Source organism: Lithobates pipiens, unplaced genomic scaffold, assembly GCF_037356315.1.
Source record: "Lithobates pipiens isolate NorthernLeopardFrog02 unplaced genomic scaffold, aLitPip1_a1.2 Scaffold_25, whole genome shotgun sequence".
NCBI lineage: Eukaryota > Metazoa > Chordata > Amphibia > Anura > Ranidae > Lithobates > Lithobates pipiens.
In genome coordinates, this window is record NW_027507787.1 from 92,858,966 (window position 1) to 92,877,094 (window position 18,129).

Genomic DNA, 18,129 nt, shown 5'->3' on the forward strand with positions numbered 1-18,129 from the left:
TAACTGATACAGCATATTCCCTTAGTCCTTCTGACAAGGAAGTTGGTGTTCTTAGTTGCTATATCCTCAGCAAAGAGGGTTTTGGAATTGGCTGCTCTTTCTTGTAAAGAGCCATACTTGATTATTCATGAGGGCAGAGTGGTGTTGCGCCCTGGTCCAGGTTTTCTGCCAAAAGTGGTCTTAAGTTTCCACCTGAACCAAGATATTATCCTGCTATTGTTTTTTTTTTTTTTTTTTTTTCAAAACCATGTTCCAGGGAAGAGAAGTCACTACATTGTCTTGATGTGGTGAGAGTGGTCAATGTCTATTTAAAGATGACTACTCAGATCTGGAAGACTGATGTCTTGTTTGTACTGCCAGAAGGTCCTAGGAAAGCACAAGCAGCATCCAAATCCACTGACGCTAAGTGGATACGGCAAGTTATAATTTAGGCTTATGATTTAAGGGGAGAGATTCCACCTTTTCAAGTCAAAGCGCACTCTACCAGAGCAGTTAATGCTTCTTGGGCAGTCCGTCCCCAGGCCTCCATGGTGCAGATCTGTAAGGCCGCAACTTAGTCTTCGGTACATACATTCAGCAGGTGGATGTAAGAAGGCATGAGGATATCGCCTTTGGGCGCAGTGTGCTACAGGCAGCAGTATAGATCCTTAAGTCTGTTGGCGCCCTATGGGTTGTGTCTCCTTCCCCTCAAATGGCATTATTATGGGATGTCTTACATAGTAATTACTATGCTGCTCTGTGTCATGTCATGTACGATAAAGAAAATAGGATTTTTATAACGGCTTACCTGTAAAATCCTTTTCTTGGTGTACATCACGGGACGCAGAGGTCCCTCCCCTCTTTTCTGGGTATATGTATATTGCTTTACTACAAAAACTGAGGTGCTCCTAGTATGGGAGGGGTTATATAGGGAGGCAACTAGGGTATTCCAGTGTCCATCACCTGAAGCTGGCTATAATCCACATAGTAATTACTGTGCTCCTCTGTGTCCCATGATGTACTCCCAAGAAAAGGATTTTACAGGTAAGTTGTTATAAAAATACTATTATTGCTGAATACAGGTAGTTGATGAAAATGTACTAGTTTACAATCATTTAGTGGCAAAAGTTCATGTGATGAAAAATTCAGTGTCAACACAATGCATCCACATCAGTATGCAAAAGACAGCTGGCCATATAGGCTAGCCTGTTCATAAACTAATATTAAAGCAAACCTGTTGATTTCATGCGGTTGGTGCTGCTTTTTATTCGGTGCCCGAGCAATCACTCTTCTCTGCTACAGTATTCAGTACCTGGGTGTCCAGTTATCAGGCCAGAGCACTCTGATAGTAGCAGGGGTCTGCATGGCCTGTGTAAAATTGTACAGGTGGTGATGTGCTGTCAGCAAGGAATCCTTAAAGTTTTTTTTTTTTTTCATTCATTTAGCAATAATTGTTCTTTAATCTTAGGCCCGCCTGCCTTCAGAAGACACAAGAAAGGAGAGACGCACAAGAATTCCACATAAACCCAACTATAGCCTTAACCTATGGAGTGTTATGAAGAATTGCATTGGAAAGGAGCTCAGCAAGATACCGATGCCTGTAAGTGTTGCTCGGAGGGGGATGAACATACACATCTGCCATATATGTGGGGAATGGAAGGGATGTTTATGCAAATTCTAACTTCTTCTAGAGAGTGGTTTCATTGGTCCAACACCTCTCTCTCTGATTTTTGAGGCCAGTGTTTTGGGCCAGTATTGAGGCATTGGCGGGAACAAGCCACTCCTTTCCTAATTAGATGGAATGAATTTTGCATTTTGTAATCCTACAAGTTTCAAGGCTCGCAATCCTGTTGGATGATAAGTACAGGCTCCTCTAGGTTCACCAGTTTTATTCCCATAAACAGTTTACCAGGTTTTAGAAAGGGACATGTTTACTTTAAAGCTGAACTCCAGGCAATTCCACCCCCCCCCCCCCCTTGCAGTGTGGGCAACTGGCCTTATACGCACCAGATCCTCTGCTCCATCGGCAAACTGTGCTCCCCCACAATACAATGGTGGACTGTTCTTGACGTCTTCATATCTAGAGCAGGTCTATTGGCATGATGACGTCTGGGATCGTCCACCACACAAGACTGCTAGGCTGTGGGACAGGAGCCGCAGCGACTGCTACTTGGAGGATCTGAGGACTAGGTAAGTATATCTCAGCTCTCCAGTCCCATAGACAAACACAAGCAGTTATCCCATGCAGCGTGAGTAAAGCCCCACTGCATGAGAGAAAAAAAAATGTCCTCTGAGTTTAGCTTTAACTGTTTGAGAGCCATATGGGGCTAGCATTGGTATTTGCCTGGCTGTCATACTGACCCTCTGCCATCAAAATCCTTTGTCACTGTCTTGGAAGGATGCAGATTGTTAGAGACGTGTCAGAAGTTCTTATCTGTTACTTTTATTAAAGTGGAACTCTAGTCATAAAATTAAGTCCTGCTAGATAACTTCAGGCAGGCCCCTTTTGCAGATTACTTTATGTAAAACATTACAAATAAGTGTCTATACTGTTTAAAATCCAGTAATACACCATCTCACCCTGCTCTGCACATGCTCATTTTCACTCTATTTTTCATCACTGTGCCTAAAATCAGAGTCACTGGACGCTGATCTGCTTCGGCAAAATAGCGGCCTCCATTAAGAGGGAACAGGAACCATGCTGGAGGCAATTTACTACACACACTGATTTTGGGAGGATAATTAGTAATATGGAACGAATGTTCCTTGCTAAAGAAAATGTATTTTTGCTCAAAGTTGTTGTGGGTAAATTTCCACTTTTAAAGTACTGAAACCAGAGGCTCAGCGTGACAGTTAGGCAAAACTACTATTTCCCAGAGAGGCCCGCTATGAAATCCTCCATGTTTCTCTCAGAACTGTGTTCAAAGGAAATGGCCGCTGGAATGTGTTTGATATTTGCAAATAACTGCCATTAGTGTACGGATTTGCCACTTATGGTACTGCATACAAAGGTACAAAACCTGAAGCACAATAGGGTGAAAAAGATAGGTCAAGTCAAGTACCATTACTTGCCACATCCATGCTTCAGCATGCTGAGGAAAACTATCTATTTGTGAATAAAGACCTATTAGGCCCCTTTTTCACACTGGGGCGCTCAGCGCGCTGGCGGTAAAGCGGCGCTATATTTAGCGGCACTTTACCGTAGTTTTAGCAGCGCTGATCGGCCACTAGTGGGGCAGGTTTAACCCCCACTAGCGGCCGAAAAAGGGTTAAAACCGCCCGCATAGCGCCGCTGCAGCGGCGCTTTGCAGGCCGGTTTGGAGCGCTGCCTCATTGTTTTCATTGGGAAGGGGCACTTTAGGAGCAGTAAATACAGCGCACCAAAGATGCGACTTGGACTTTTTTGACCGTCCTGCAAGCGCACCACTCCAGTGTGAAAGCCCTCAGGGCTTTCACATTGGAATGCACGGAGTGGCTCTTTCAGGGCGATTTGCAGGCACTATTTTTAGCACTTTAGCGCCTGCAAAGCACCTCAGTGTGAAAGGGGGCCTTATGGATTTGCTGCAAACAATTACATGGTGTGTAAACCTAAGAACTTATATGCAACATTGCAGCTTACCATTCATTAGATTTGTTGGCTAGGATTACAACACTCCCTCCCTGTACTGTATGTATAGAGAAGTGGCGTTCTCACAGGAAGTGTGTTAGGAATAGAAAAAAACCCTCAATTTCTCTTCATCTATATAACTTGGGGCTGGGGGTGTTTTCTGTAGTCCACAGAAGTGAACTGAGTAGGGATGATAAGACCGCTTGATATAACGTTGACCAATAAACAGGACAGCACTGGATTTCTGGCAGTCAATAGGTATTTTTTGCACTTATCAAACAGATATAGTAAAATTATTTTAATGTTATATGTAACCGCTTTATTCCCCTTCAAAGACAAAATAATGAGTGCAGTGATAAAAGTAAATAACAATAAATTCTGTGTGTTCCACTTAAAGTGGATACTGCTGCAATAATCAAATCCTCAATGAAATGCACCAGTCCTCATAAAGTGCAGTGTGCTACAAGCATCTCATGAAATCTTGATGGCAATAAGTGAATAAGCATTTGTTATATATTTTTTTTCAGTTCACATAGCAGCTCACGAGGTTTTTATACATTTTTGCTTTATTCCCCTTGCTGGTTTAAACATAATACCCACAACTATACTGGCTGTGTGTGTGTGTGTGTGTGTGTGTATTTGAAAAGCTGATTGCTGGCTCTCACATGGAAGTGAATTTGCTCGATCATTTCCAAAACCGCAGCAACGCGGCACCCCCACATACCTTCCCTGCGCAATTTTTGGGGATTTTTTTCTAACAAAAGTGGAGTTACTTTTTAAAATACCAAAAGGGAGCAAATATGGGGATACCAGATGTGAGACATATTGGGAGCCTAGCCGCATACAGGGGCGCAAAATCAAATGGCCACCTTTGGGTTTTCAAAGGGCGTAATTTGCACATTTTATTTCCTGATTTACCGATCAGTTTTGGAGGCCCTAAAATAGGGATAGTACAAACACTGACCAAATGACCCCTTTTTGAAAAGTAGACACTTCAAGGTCTCAAAGTGTAGTTTGTGCAGGGTCGTGTACTTTCCCTATGTGGGAGTGCTGGTGCTTGGTGGTTGGAGTGGCAATGGGAGTGATAGGAAGGTGAGTATAAGCAGCCACGGTATTTGCCATTTAAGTTTTTAACATTGCTTTAAGTGAAGTTTTTGTTTGTCTAGGCCTGCTTTAAGTAGAGGTACTATGTAACACTCTTGCATCCCCCTTGTTTGGTAGGTAAACTTCAACGAACCACTCTCAATGCTTCAGCGTCTGACTGAGGACCTGGAATACTACCACCTGCTGGACCGGGGGGCTCAATGTGAGAGTGCTCTTGAGCAATTGTGTCTAGTGGCAGCTTTTACCGTATCCTCATATTCCACCACCGTCTTCCGCGTCAGCAAACCTTTCAACCCATTGCTTGGAGAGACCTTTGAGCTGGATCGAATGGAAGACTGTGGCTACCGCTCGCTGTGTGAGCAGGTCTGCAATGTAGTCTTTTTTTTTTTTTTTTTTTTTTTTGCAAGCTATGATGATCCTTCATTCTAGGGCTGAAACTAAAAAATTATTTTCATAATCAATTCGTTGGCCGATTTTTGTTTCGATTGAATTGGATAATAACTTTAAAGTGTGATGTATAATTTAATTTAATATGTAAAGTTTAAAAAAGGGCAATTTATTAAATATCTATATGCAATGGTAAAGCTAAATAACTATAGGGTTAGGGAGAAAAATCTTTAAACCACTCTGAGAATAACAGACCAACAAGATATACAGTGATGCCTCAGTTTAACCAACTTAAAGAGGGATTTCACTGTGAAAAAAAAATATTAAAAGCCAGCAGCTACAAATACTGCAGCTGCTGACTTTTAATAAATGGACACTCACCTGTCCCAGGATCCAGCGATGTCGACAGCCGAGGCCAATCGATCGCTCGGCTCTTGGCTGCTGCCGCCACCATTCTAGGTGAGGGAATCGGGAAGTGAAGCGGTGCGGCTTCACTTCTTGATTCCCTACTGCGCATGCGCGAGTCGCGCAGCGTAATAGGAATTGTCCGCGCTATCTCTGGGACCCATGTGTGTCCCAGCAGACAGCGCGCAGGGACAGGAAGAGGCATAGGTAAGAGAGAATAGATATGGCGCTATACCTTATTAAACTCACTAAAAATGGATATCATAAAAATGTACAAATTTTCCAGCTTGCTGGCTAATAATTTTAAAATCCTGGATAGAACTAGATGAACTAAATAATAAAATCAATAAATGATAAAGTGCTGGGAATCAATCAATATTAAATAGTGAATGCAAAGTGAATATACATTTTCCAGCGTGCTGGTTAATAAATTGAAATAAAGATGTAAAATCCACAATAAATTAAATAAATTAGATAGCTGAGATAAATGAATAAATGAATAATTAGTACTAAAATACCAAGAATCAATCAGTATTCAATAGTGAAATGCAAAAAATACTCAAAGTGCCTGTGACTGTGATTATGGCACAACCAAATAAATGGCCATAAAGGGGAACAACAAAACAAATTGTTCAAAATCATATAGGTGTAAATACAAGTGGAATAGTGAGTGCAAACACACTGTGTCAAATCTCAGAACATGCCAAAATTTGCAAAATGAAATAAAAATAGAAAAAATAAATAAAAATAAGAATAAAAATTAAGTCCAGAAAGTGAAAAAAAATCTTGCGGTGACAAATCAGATGTGAAAGTCCAATTGAATAAGGGTTAAAAATTAAACATGAAATGAAAATTTGATGGTGAAAAAGGTCTTCTGTGTATAAGAGAGAAGTGGAGGGAGTGACTTCGATATCCGTTCGCAGTGAACGTTTGCAGTGAACGTTTATGAATTTTGCTCTCACCAGAGATATGACCCCGTCCGGGGTGGATCAGCCTCCACAGTATAAGCCACTGTGTCGCTTCTTGGGCTGTCTCTGCTGTGATGCTGGGGAGATCCCTCGTTCTTCCGTGGGGATGTTGTACCTCGTTTTACATGTGATAGAAAAGAGGACTGTCCATGGTGTAGTATGTTTGAAACTCAGTTTATTTGAAACAACCTTAAAAATACTCACATTTAGTACGATAAAACACGTATTGCATTAAAAGCGTTCGGAGCATCCGCTCGGCTAACACGCCGTTTGCACTGGAGGTGCACGTATCTGGCCACTCCCTACGCGTTTCGTCATTCAGACGTCATCTGGAGCGGCTATCTTCATACACCTTTCCACTTATATAGGGTATAGTTACCAATCGCGCATGCGCGGGACCTAACCGCCATGTTTGCTAAGGGAATTGCCAATGCTAAGCCTATTTTTGTGCCGGCCCTGCAGGAAATATATCATTGTGCCTGCTGCTAAACTAATGTTATTAAACGCAGATTGGGCACTACTCCTATGTAAGTGGAATATATACTATGACACCTTTATTCACACACATAAATCGATATAAACATGAAGTTAATTGAAATATAAATAAAATTATATAGAAATTACAGTAGTTTGACAGTATCTATAGAAAATTAACAATATCTATAAAAATCTATAAAAAAGGAAAAACTGAAAAATGAAGGAGAAAATTGAAGGAAGGAGGAATACTAAAAGGGGAACCAATCTATGTATATGTGCTTTATAATGGGAAATGGAGGTAGATTAAATCGGTAATAAATAAATTAAAATTACAATTAAATTTATGCTAAACTTCGTCTCAAATGTGAAGGAAGCTAATTGGATTCCAAAAATGTTTGGATAAAGAGATTAATATTTAGCAAACATGAACTCTTTTCTAGTATATTACTTTTAAGATTTATTTCCAGTGTTTTTAAACTATGTGCTGTGTTACCCAAGGACTAGAGTAATTGATTAATTTAGGGAAAGAGAATGAATAACATTCGACCTCAGTTGTAATGGCAAAGGTAAAATAAAGAAATATGTACAAAATTTGTATACCAAGTATAAAAATGTGTAAATATATATATGAAATATACGTATATAAAAATGTATATAAAGTATATAAAAATATATATATATATATATAAAATATATTGAAAAAGGGGAAGACACTAAAATGGTAGAATAGAGTGTGGTTATCAATGAAAGATGTTACTATTTTTGCGTTGGGTAGGAGAATTAGGATGTTGGGACATTGGGATATTAGAATAATGGAACATAAGTTTTTTGTTTCTACATGCAACCTTATTTCTTATTCCGCTGCAATATATTTCTGTTAAAGGCCTTGTTGATTGTATTACATTCGATCTCAGTAAAATGTATTAGGATTAAAAATCAGTTAAAAATTGGTTAAAAAGCAGTTGAGATCCAAATCTATGTTCATTCCATCAGGTTGCAATGTTTCCATGTTAAAAATCCATCTGGTTTCATTTTGGGAAATTTTCTTGGTCATGTCTTCTCCCCTCCAATGTCCTTTGATTTTGTCAATTGCATAAAAAATCATCTGTTTAGGATCTTGATTGTGAAAGTCTCTAAAAGACACTGTGTTTATCATATCCTTTTCTGATGTTCTTAATATGTTCTTTAATTCTTACATGCAATTCTCTTGTGGTTCTACCCACGTATTGTTTATGACAAGGACATTCTATAATGTACGTAACATGCGTGCTTTTGCATGAAATAAGTTCCTTGATGTTGAATTCTCTCCCATTGGTAGTCGAAGTAAATTTAGTAATTTTTCTACTGGTCTTTTTACTTTTACGGCAGGGAAGACATTGGCCACATTTAAAAAAAATCCTAAACAGATGATTTTTTATGCAATTGACAAAATCAAAGGACATTGGAGGGGAGAAGACATGACCAAGAAAATTTCCCAAAATGAAACCAGATGGATTTTTAACATGGAAACATTGCAACCTGATGGAATGAACATAGATTTGGATCTCAACTGCTTTTTAACCAATTTTTAACTGATTTTTAATCCTAATACATTTTACTGAGATCGAATGTAATACAATCAACAAGGCCTTTAACAGAAAAATATTGCAGCGGAATAAGAAATAAGGTTGCATGTAGAAACAAAAAACTTATGTTCCATTATTCTAATATCCCAATGTCCCAACATCCTAATCCCAACGCAAAAATAGTAACATCTTTCATTGATAACCACACTCTATTCTACCATTTTAGTGTCTTCCCCTTTTTCAATATATTTTATATATATATTTTTTATATATATATATTTTTATATACTTTATATACATTTTTATATACGTATATTTCATATATATATTTACACATTTTTATACTTGGTATACAAATTTTGTACATATTTCTTTATTTTACCTTTGCCATTACAACTGAGGTCGAATGTTATTCATTCTCTTTCCCTAAATTAATCAATTACTCTAGTCCTTGGGTAACACAGCACATAGTTTAAAAACACTGGAAATAAATCTTAAAAGTAATATACTAGAAAAGAGTTCATGTTTGCTAAATATTAATCTCTTTATCCAAACATTTTTGGAATCCAATTAGCTTCCTTCACATTTGAGACGAAGTTTAGCATAAATTTAATTGTAATTTTAATTTATTTATTACCGATTTAATCTACCTCCATTTCCCATTATAAAGCACATATACATAGATTGGTTCCCCTTTTAGTATTCCTCCTTCCTTCAATTTTCTCCTTCATTTTTCAGTTTTTCCTTTTTTATAGATTTTTATAGATATTGTTAATTTTTTAATTTTCTATAGATACTGTCAAACTACTGTAATTTCTATATAATTTTATTTATATTTCAATTAACTTCATGTTTATATCGATTTATGTGTGTGAATAAAGGTGTCATAGTATATATTCCACTTACATAGGAGTAGTGCCCAATCTGCGTTTAATAACATTAGATTAGCAGCAGGCACAATGATATATTTCCTGCAGGGCCGGCACAAAAATAGGCTTAGCATTGGCAATTCCCTTAGCAAACATGGCGGTTAGGTCCCGCGCATGCGCGATTGGTAACTATACCCTATATAAGTGGAAAGGTGTATGAAGATGGCCGCTCCAGATGACGTCTGAATGACGAAACGCGTAGGGCGTGGCCAGATACGTACACCTCCAGTGCAAACGGCGTGTTAGCCGAGCGGATGTTCCGAACGCTTTTAATGCAATACGTGTTTTATCGTACTAAATGTGAGTATTTTTAAGGTTGTTTCAAATAAACTGAGTTTCAAACATACTACACCATGGACAGTCCTCTTTTCTATCACATGTAAACGAGGTACAACATCCCCACGGAAGAACGAGGGATCTCCCCAGCATCACAGCAGAGACAGCCCAAGAAGCGACACAGTGGCTTATACTGTGGAGGCTGATCCACCCCGGACGGGGTCATATCTCTGGTGAGAGCAAAATTCATAAACGTTCACTGCGAACGGATATCGAAGTCACTCCCTCCACTCCTCTCCTATACACAGAAGACCTTTTTCACCATCAAATTTTCATTTCATGTTTAATTTTTAATTTTTAACCCTTATTCAATTGGACTTTCACATCTGATTTGTCACCGCAAGATTTTTTTCACTTTCTGGATTTAATTTTTATTCTTATTTTTATTTATTTTTTCTATTTTTATTTCATTTTGCAAATTTTGGCATGTTCTGAGATTTGACACAGTGTGTTTGCGCTCACTATTCCACTTGTATTTACACCTATATGATTTTGAACAATTTGTTTTGTTGTTCCCCTTTATGGCCATTTATTTGGTTGTGCCATAATCACAGTCACAGGCACTTTGAGTATTTTTTGCATTTCACTATTGAATACTGATTGATTCTTGGTATTTTAGTACTAATTATTCATTTACTCATTTATCTCAGCTATCTAATTTATTTAATTCATTGTGGATTTTACATCTTTATTTCAATTTATTAACCAGCATGCTGGAAAATGTATATTCACTTTGCATTCACTATTTAATATTGATTGATTCCCAGCACTTTATCATTTATTGATTTTATTATTTAGTTCATCTAGTTCTATCCAGGATTTTTAAATTATTAGCCAGTAAGCTGGAAAATTTGTACATTTTTATGATATCCATTTTTAGTGAGTTTAATAAGTATAGCGCCATATCTATTCTCTTTCTCTTACCTATCGCACTGTTCCATCCATTTGGATGGAAACATAATAGAGGCTGCTCTTACCTACATCACATCATATACTCTCTGTATAACAAACTCCATAGCGCATCCTATCCCTTTGTTTTTTAGGAAGAGGCATAGACTCCCACGGGAGTCTATGGCCGGAAGTGGGTGTAAATACCTGTCTTTGACAGGTATCTGCACCCCCCTGAAAGGTGCCAGTTGTGACACCACAGGGGGGGAGGGTTCCCATGAGCGGAAGTTCCACTTTAGGGTGGAACCCCGCTTTAATTTGTGAAACGACTCGGTAACCGAGGCAAATTTTCCCTTTATATATAAAATGTGTGTATGTATATACTTTTTACAATTTGGCGCTGCGTCGCTTTAACTGGTAATGGTGCGGTCTTGCAATGCTATACCAAATTTAAATTTGCACGAATATTATGTACTTTTTGCTATAATATCCCCAAAAATGTTTTTAAAAAACAAATTTCTTCATCAGTTTAGGCCAATATATATTCAAAGTATTTTTGGTTAAAAAATAAAAAAAAAACTATAATAAGCGTATATTGATTGGTTTGCGCAAAAGTTATAGCATCTACAAACTATGGAAAAGATTTATGGAATTTTCATTTTTTTACTAGTAATGGCGGCGATCTACAATTTTTAATGACATTGCGGCGGACAGATGGACACTTTTGACACATTTGTGGGACCATTGGCATCTCTACAGCGATCAGTGTTATAAAAATCCACTAATTGTGTAAATCACACTGATAGGGAAAGTGTTAACACTAGGAGGCGATCAAGGGGTTAAATGTGTGTTCCCTCAGTGTGTTCTAACTTTATGGGGATAGGACTGAGTAAGAGAGGAGACATTTTGCTGTTCCTACTTACTAGAAACAAACGACATGTCTCCTTTCCTCTGACCTCACAGGGATTTGTGTGTTTACACACACAAATCCCCATGCCGGCCATGCGCATCGGGTATGCAGTGGGCACGCGCGTTCTCTGGCGGCTCTTGAAGGAACCCCGTATATGTGTTGGGTTTCATGCAGCAGTGCCATTGTGCCACAGTATATGTACGCGAGCCGGTTGGGAACCGGTTAATACTTACTTTAACTACTTCAGCCCAGACTATTTGGCTGGCCAAAGACCAGAGCACTTTTTGCAATTTGGCACTGCTTTAACTGACAATTGCGCAGTTGTGCAATGTGGCTCCCAAACAAAATTGACATCTTCTTTTCCCCACAAATAGAGCTTTCTTTTGGTGGTATTTGATCGCCTCCTGAGGTTTTTATTTTTTGCGCTATAAACAAAAAAAAGCGACAATTTTGAAAAAAAAACGCATTATTTTGTACTGTTTGCTATAATAAATATCCCCCAAAAATATATACATTTTTTTTCCCCCATCCGTTTAGGCCGATATGTATTCTTCGACATGTTTTTGGTAAAAAAAAAAAAAATCACAATAGGCATTTGATTGGTTTGCGCAAAGGTTATAGCATCTACAAAATAGGGGATAGTTTATGCCATTTTTATTAATATTTTTTTTTTTATCATGACTGCGACATTATGGCGGACACATCGGACACTTTTGGTGCCATTTTAGGACCATCTACATTTATACAGCGATCAGTGCGATTTAAAAATGCACTGATTACTGTGTAAATGTAACTGGCAGTGAAGGCCAGTGAACAAAATTAGCCCTTTTATAGTACATATAAAATATATAACAGTGCTGTTATAAGGGGTTCGTTTATACTGTGAAACGTCGAAAGTAGTGTTTCATTTTATTTTCTTCATAGATAGGGCACAACATTGCATGACCGCGCCATTACCAGTTAAAGCGACAGTGACAAATTTCATGTGAAAGACCATATGAAATACATGTTTAAAATCTTTTTATATATATTAAAATCCTTTATATTAAAGTAGTACTAAAAGCTTTTTTATATATATATATATATATATATATATATATATATATATATATATATATATATATATATATATATATATATATATATATATATATATCTATCGTCAAGTGCCGCTCTGCCAATGGAGTGGAGATGGGAGGAGGAACACTTGTGGGTCGACGGTATATATCGGTCGATCTCTACTTTATATTACCTCCAGTCTATCAGCCTCCACCTTCTCTGGGTTCAGATGCTAATCTTCCCTGCACACAGTCTTTAAAAGGATTATTTTTAAACAACAAACATGTTATACTTACCTACTCTGTAATGGTTTTGCACAGAGCAGTCCTGATTCTCCTCTTCTGGCGGCACCACCGGCACTTCTGGCTGCTCCTGCCTTCAGTGTGCCCCAATAGCAAGGTAAAAAAAACTTCTGACTTTAGAACCACTCACTAATGCCTCATGTCCCACGAGTCATTGCTCCTCACACATTCACAGGTTCTCAGGCACTTCCTGACATGTATGGACGGTGTACTGAGCTGTATGTGTGGTGCACTGTATTTCATGATATGTAAACAAATAAGGCATTCTTATGCAGGCCAACTAATCGGCTGGCCGATAAATCATAATCGATTTATTGTCTTGGACCTAATTCATTCTAAATTTCCAAGTTTATCTACACTAACTAAACTTTAACCGGAATTTTCAGTTAGTTACTGGCGCGGTCCTTCGAAACTGACATAATTTCAGCTGTGCTCCAAGCAGATATTTACATGTGACTTTTATAAGTACCCAAATTTGGAATGGTATTAGCTTCTTGCAAGCCAGTATCCAATACTGGGGGAGAGAGGGCAGGACTGGAAGTGAGAGCAGCAGCAGACTGATGAAGTTATCCCCATCTCTTCTATCAGCATGTCTATTGTTAACATATTTGCACTTCCATCATGCAAATATGTTTAACAGTAGACATGCTGATAGAAGAGATGGGAGGGATAACTTCTGCTGCTGCTGCTCTTTCACTGTTTGGTTAGTAGGCTGGTGCTAGAGAGAATACATCTGCTTTCCTCAAAGTACAACTAACGCCGATATATACAGAGAAAATGTGTTTCCTGCAACCACAGGGACAGTGTTGACAGGGTAATTCCTCCCACCAATCTATTGTATTCTCCCATCAGGGGAAGCCAATCCCAGTGGGAGAACACAGTGATTATTGCTAACAGCTATAACAGCCACTTGCGATAATCCCATGTAAAATCCTGTAGGCTGGCCGATCAACTTGGGTAGCCTGCACATAAAGCTGTCTGGCTTAAAGGGGTTGTAAAGGTTTGTTTTTTATTTTCTAAATAGGTTCCTTTTAAGCTAGTGCATTGTTGGTTCACTTACCTTTTTTCCTTTTGATTTCCCTTCTAAAAATTTTTTTTCTTTTTTTTTTTCTTTGTCTGAATTTCTCACTTCCTGTTCCTCCTCAGTAAGCTGTTCTGGCTGACTAAACACTGCTTGGATGATGGTGTGAAGTTTACTGAGGAGAAACAGGAAGTGATGAATTCAGACAAAGAAAAAAAAAATTTAGAAGGGAAATCGGAGGAAAGGGTAAGTGAACAAACAATGCACTAGCTTAAAGGAACCTATTTAGGAAATAAAAAACTAAGCTTTACAACCCCTTTAAAAGGCTCCTTTATGACAGTCTAAACAAGTGTCAAATCGAAATAATTACTATATCATGCAGATGCACAAGCCTTATGAATAAACAAAACATCTTTCTTTTGCGTCCATTGAGGGACAAAGGAAGTCTCAAATCTTCAGGTTATACTACCACCTACAGGAGGATTGGGAAAACGAAAACAAAAAAACTCTGTAGGCCAGGCCAAGCTTATAACTTTAGTTTTGTTCCATTAAGCTTTGACAAAAAAAAAAATGGAAGCAGATTGGTTTCTTTGCAGAGCTGCACCAGATTTTTGCATGCTCCAGTTTTAATAAATCAACCCCATAGTAAGGTAAATGCCTTCCAAGTAGAGTGTACATCAACTTTTAGGTGAAAAGTGTAAATCACTTTTAAATGAGTGAATCTTTTGTGAAAGGTGTCAAGCACTGTCCCTGACCATTTGTCCCTGACTACAGGTCAGCCATCACCCCCCTGCTGCAGCACACCATGCAGATTCTCGTCACGGATGGACCCTGCGGCAGGAGATCAAGATCACAAGCAAGTTCAGAGGGAAATACCTCTCCATCATGCCCCTTGGTAAGTGCCCCCGTCCAGATGTCTGAGTAGGCACTCATTTATCCAGGTCGTACTATATAGCTAGTAGTAGTTTTGTCACATTCCAAGCATCCTTTGTATAGAATTTCTAAATTCTCTTTGACATTTGGCTTTTCTTCTTAGGTACCATACACTGTATATTTCACAACTCTGGGAACCATTATTCGTGGAAGAAAGTGACCACAACTGTTCACAATATCATTGTAGGAAAATTATGGATCGACCAGGTACGACTTACTCTTTATTCACAGAATCACACCACTTCTTCTGTCCTTACCCTATTTGGTATGCCACATTCAAAAAATGCCAATCTTGTATCTATAAATGGCCATTCTATTGGGAGGGAAATTGGGGTTCTTTGAGCACACCTTGGCTAGCACCACTTTCATAAAAAGGGCATCCCTGGGTTCCAGCCTGCTTACTAAGTTTATTTTTCGAAAGCATGGGGACTTAGATCATCCAACCCCAGTACCCCTCTTGTGGCTACAAAATGTAATGTGCACCACCACCCTCCAGTACAAAATTATGGGGGTAGGAGGCTGCAGACTATTCCTCCATGTAAAAGTCTCAGCCATTTATGCATGTACTTTTGGGTATTTTTAACCTTACATTGAATATACATTAATAATCTGTTGTATCTCTTTCAAAGAAAAATCGATGGAGACACTTTTGTTCCCTTTTTAACTAGAGGAAAACATGTCAGTTTCACTTTGAAACAACTGCAAAAATTCACCTGTCCTCTATTTTATGCTCTTGGGAAAAAAAGAGCTTGGGAGCTTCTCTTTTTTGTTTTGTCTTAATCATACCTAGGTGGATGCAGCATGGCTCCCCTGCTGGCTCTAAGACTGAGAACTGAATGATCAAGCACTGCTAATCGCTCACTTCTCAGTGCTCTGTGAGCGGCTCGCTAAGAGGCTCAGTCAGGTGTCTGTCCAGGCTCTTGGGTGGGTCCTGACCAGCCAGGACTTTGCTCTCTGGTGTCAGCCTGCTATCAGCTGAAAATGGGGCACAGGAGTGCAAAATAAACTGCACTCCTGTGATCCACAGCGGACAAATGGGCTTTGGCTGTACTTCTCTAAGAATGACTTGTACTGACTATCCGTCTACCAACTCTTATTGGTTGACTGGTACGTTTTTCTCTTACATTCCTTGTAGAATACCGCCAAATCAGTAGAGGGATGGAGTTGGCTATGGCCTTCATTGAGCTCAGAGAAAAGGATGTTTCAGTGATGGTTTCATATTTTGTTTTTATGTCTTCACAGTCAGGGGAAATAGAGATTGTAAATCACAAGACGGGAGATAAGTGTAAGCTTAAGTTTGCTCCTTACAGCTACTTCTCCCGGGACATAGCCCGTAAGGTGAGTGCATGACACTACTATATAACCTTTGTAACAGGCACACTTGAGCCTTATAACTCTTATAACATGATGTCATCTTACAGGTTACTGGGGAGGTGATGGACGCAAGTGGACGCTTGCACTACACTCTAATGGGGACGTGGGATGAGAGGATGGAGTGCGCAACTGTATCTTCTAGCAACAATTTTGAGAATGGAGGTGGGGAACGGGCCCCAGAGAGCAGGACGCTGCTATGGAGAAGAAATCCGTTACCGTATGTGTATATTCAGTGTACTTTACTAGGTCTATACTCTCTCGAGCTTCTAGTTACCTTGAAATAAAAGGGCACCAGTACTTTTGCAGCACACAGTAAAGCGCTACTGTGTTCTGATGGTTTACAATGGCAGGTCCTAAACTTGTCCCATGTGTTTTTCTTGGCTGCCTGTATTGGGCGGCACAGTGGTGTAGCACTCTCGCCTAGCAGTGAAAAGGGTCGCTTGTTCGAATCCCAACCACGACACTACCTGCTTGGAGTTTATATGTTCTCCCTGTGATTGCATGGGTTTCCTCTGGGTAATCCGGTTTCCTCCCACACTCCAAAGACATGCTGGTAGGTTAATTGGCTTCTGTCCAAAATTGGCCCTAGTATATGAATGGGGACCTTTGGATTGTGGGATCCTTCAGGGCAGGGACTGATGTGAGTGTGCAATGTACAGGGATAGGGACAATTGTAGACACTTGCTCAGGTTGAACTGGATGGACTGGTATCTTTATTCAACCTTAGTAACTATGTATCCACCATACCAGGTTGGAGGAATAGGTAGGGGTTTTCCACAACATCATGTCTCAATATATCAGATGGGTAGAAAAATGCAACTCTGCTCCACAGCACTTGACTGCTCTGGGTAAGTAATACACTGGTAGATAGGAAGTGTAGGAACCCATTGTAGATCAACAGTTTGGTTTTATACCCTTTCCAGTACTGGAAGGGTGAGGTCTCTTGGTTTCTATTCCAGCCTGTTTAGTTCCAAAGCCAAACGCCTGGTCCATTCTGGACCTCAAGGGTCTAAACAAAATCCTAAGGGTGCAGATGCTCAGGTTAGAATCTACCCAGTCAGTGATTGCTTAACTTCATCAGGAGGACTGCCTGGTGTCAAGAAGATGCTTGTGTGTGCACATCCCGATTTCACAGCCGCATCAGTGGTTCCTGCCATTCTCGATAGAGAACAACCACTACCTATTTGTGGCATTGCTATTTGTCCTTTCCAAAGTTCCCAGTGTGTTTACTCTGAGAGCTGCAATTGCGATTGCAATAAACATGTTACATATTGCTGCAAATGGAGGAGCAAGAGCAATTTATCTAGCACCAGACCACCTCCGTAAAGCTTAAAGAATTACCTATAGGTGGCTTTTAAAGTGGCTTCTATGGAAAATATAGGGTCTGACGTTTGTTGCCATTTCATGGGTGCATTCAAGTTTAAGGCACTTTTACATTGAGGCAGCTAGTGGGGCACATTTAACCCCCGCTAGCGGACGAATAAAGGGTTAATAGCACCCCTAAAGCACCGCTGCGCATTCATTTCAATGGGCAGGGGCGCTTTAGGAGTGGTGTATACACCACTCCTAAAGTGACTCAAAGATACTGCTTGCAGGACTTTTTTTTTTTTTTAAAGACCCGCAAGCGCACCGATCCAATGTGAAAGCCCTCAGGCTTTCACACTGGTGTGATGGACAAGGCGCTTTAAAGACTTGTACATGTTTGCACATGTTTGGTATCTATTTCCTCTGTGGAACCTATGTGGTAATATGGGTGACATTTAAAAATTGGAACTACCACTATTTTATTCTCTAGGGTGTCTGCTTTCAGAAAATAATGTTGGGGGGGGGGGGGGGTGTTTTATGTAATCAGGCCTAAAATATTTGTAACCACTTCAGCCCTGGC

The 18,129-nt window shown here is 39.4% G+C and overlaps 1 protein-coding gene across 1 annotated transcript in view; it reads left to right on the plus strand.

The window, feature by feature from the left end:
- Positions 1–18,129, plus strand: part of LOC143930399 (oxysterol-binding protein 1-like) — an 88,662-nt gene that overhangs the window by 54,273 nt on the left and 16,260 nt on the right. The window contains exons 7-12 of the mRNA XM_077454692.1: positions 1,448–1,579; positions 4,808–5,053; positions 14,712–14,832; positions 14,974–15,077; positions 16,113–16,208; positions 16,292–16,461. Coding sequence (XP_077310818.1) covers positions 1,448–1,579; positions 4,808–5,053; positions 14,712–14,832; positions 14,974–15,077; positions 16,113–16,208; positions 16,292–16,461 — 869 coding nt within the window. The remainder of the gene's footprint in view (positions 1–1,447; positions 1,580–4,807; positions 5,054–14,711; positions 14,833–14,973; positions 15,078–16,112; positions 16,209–16,291; positions 16,462–18,129) is intronic.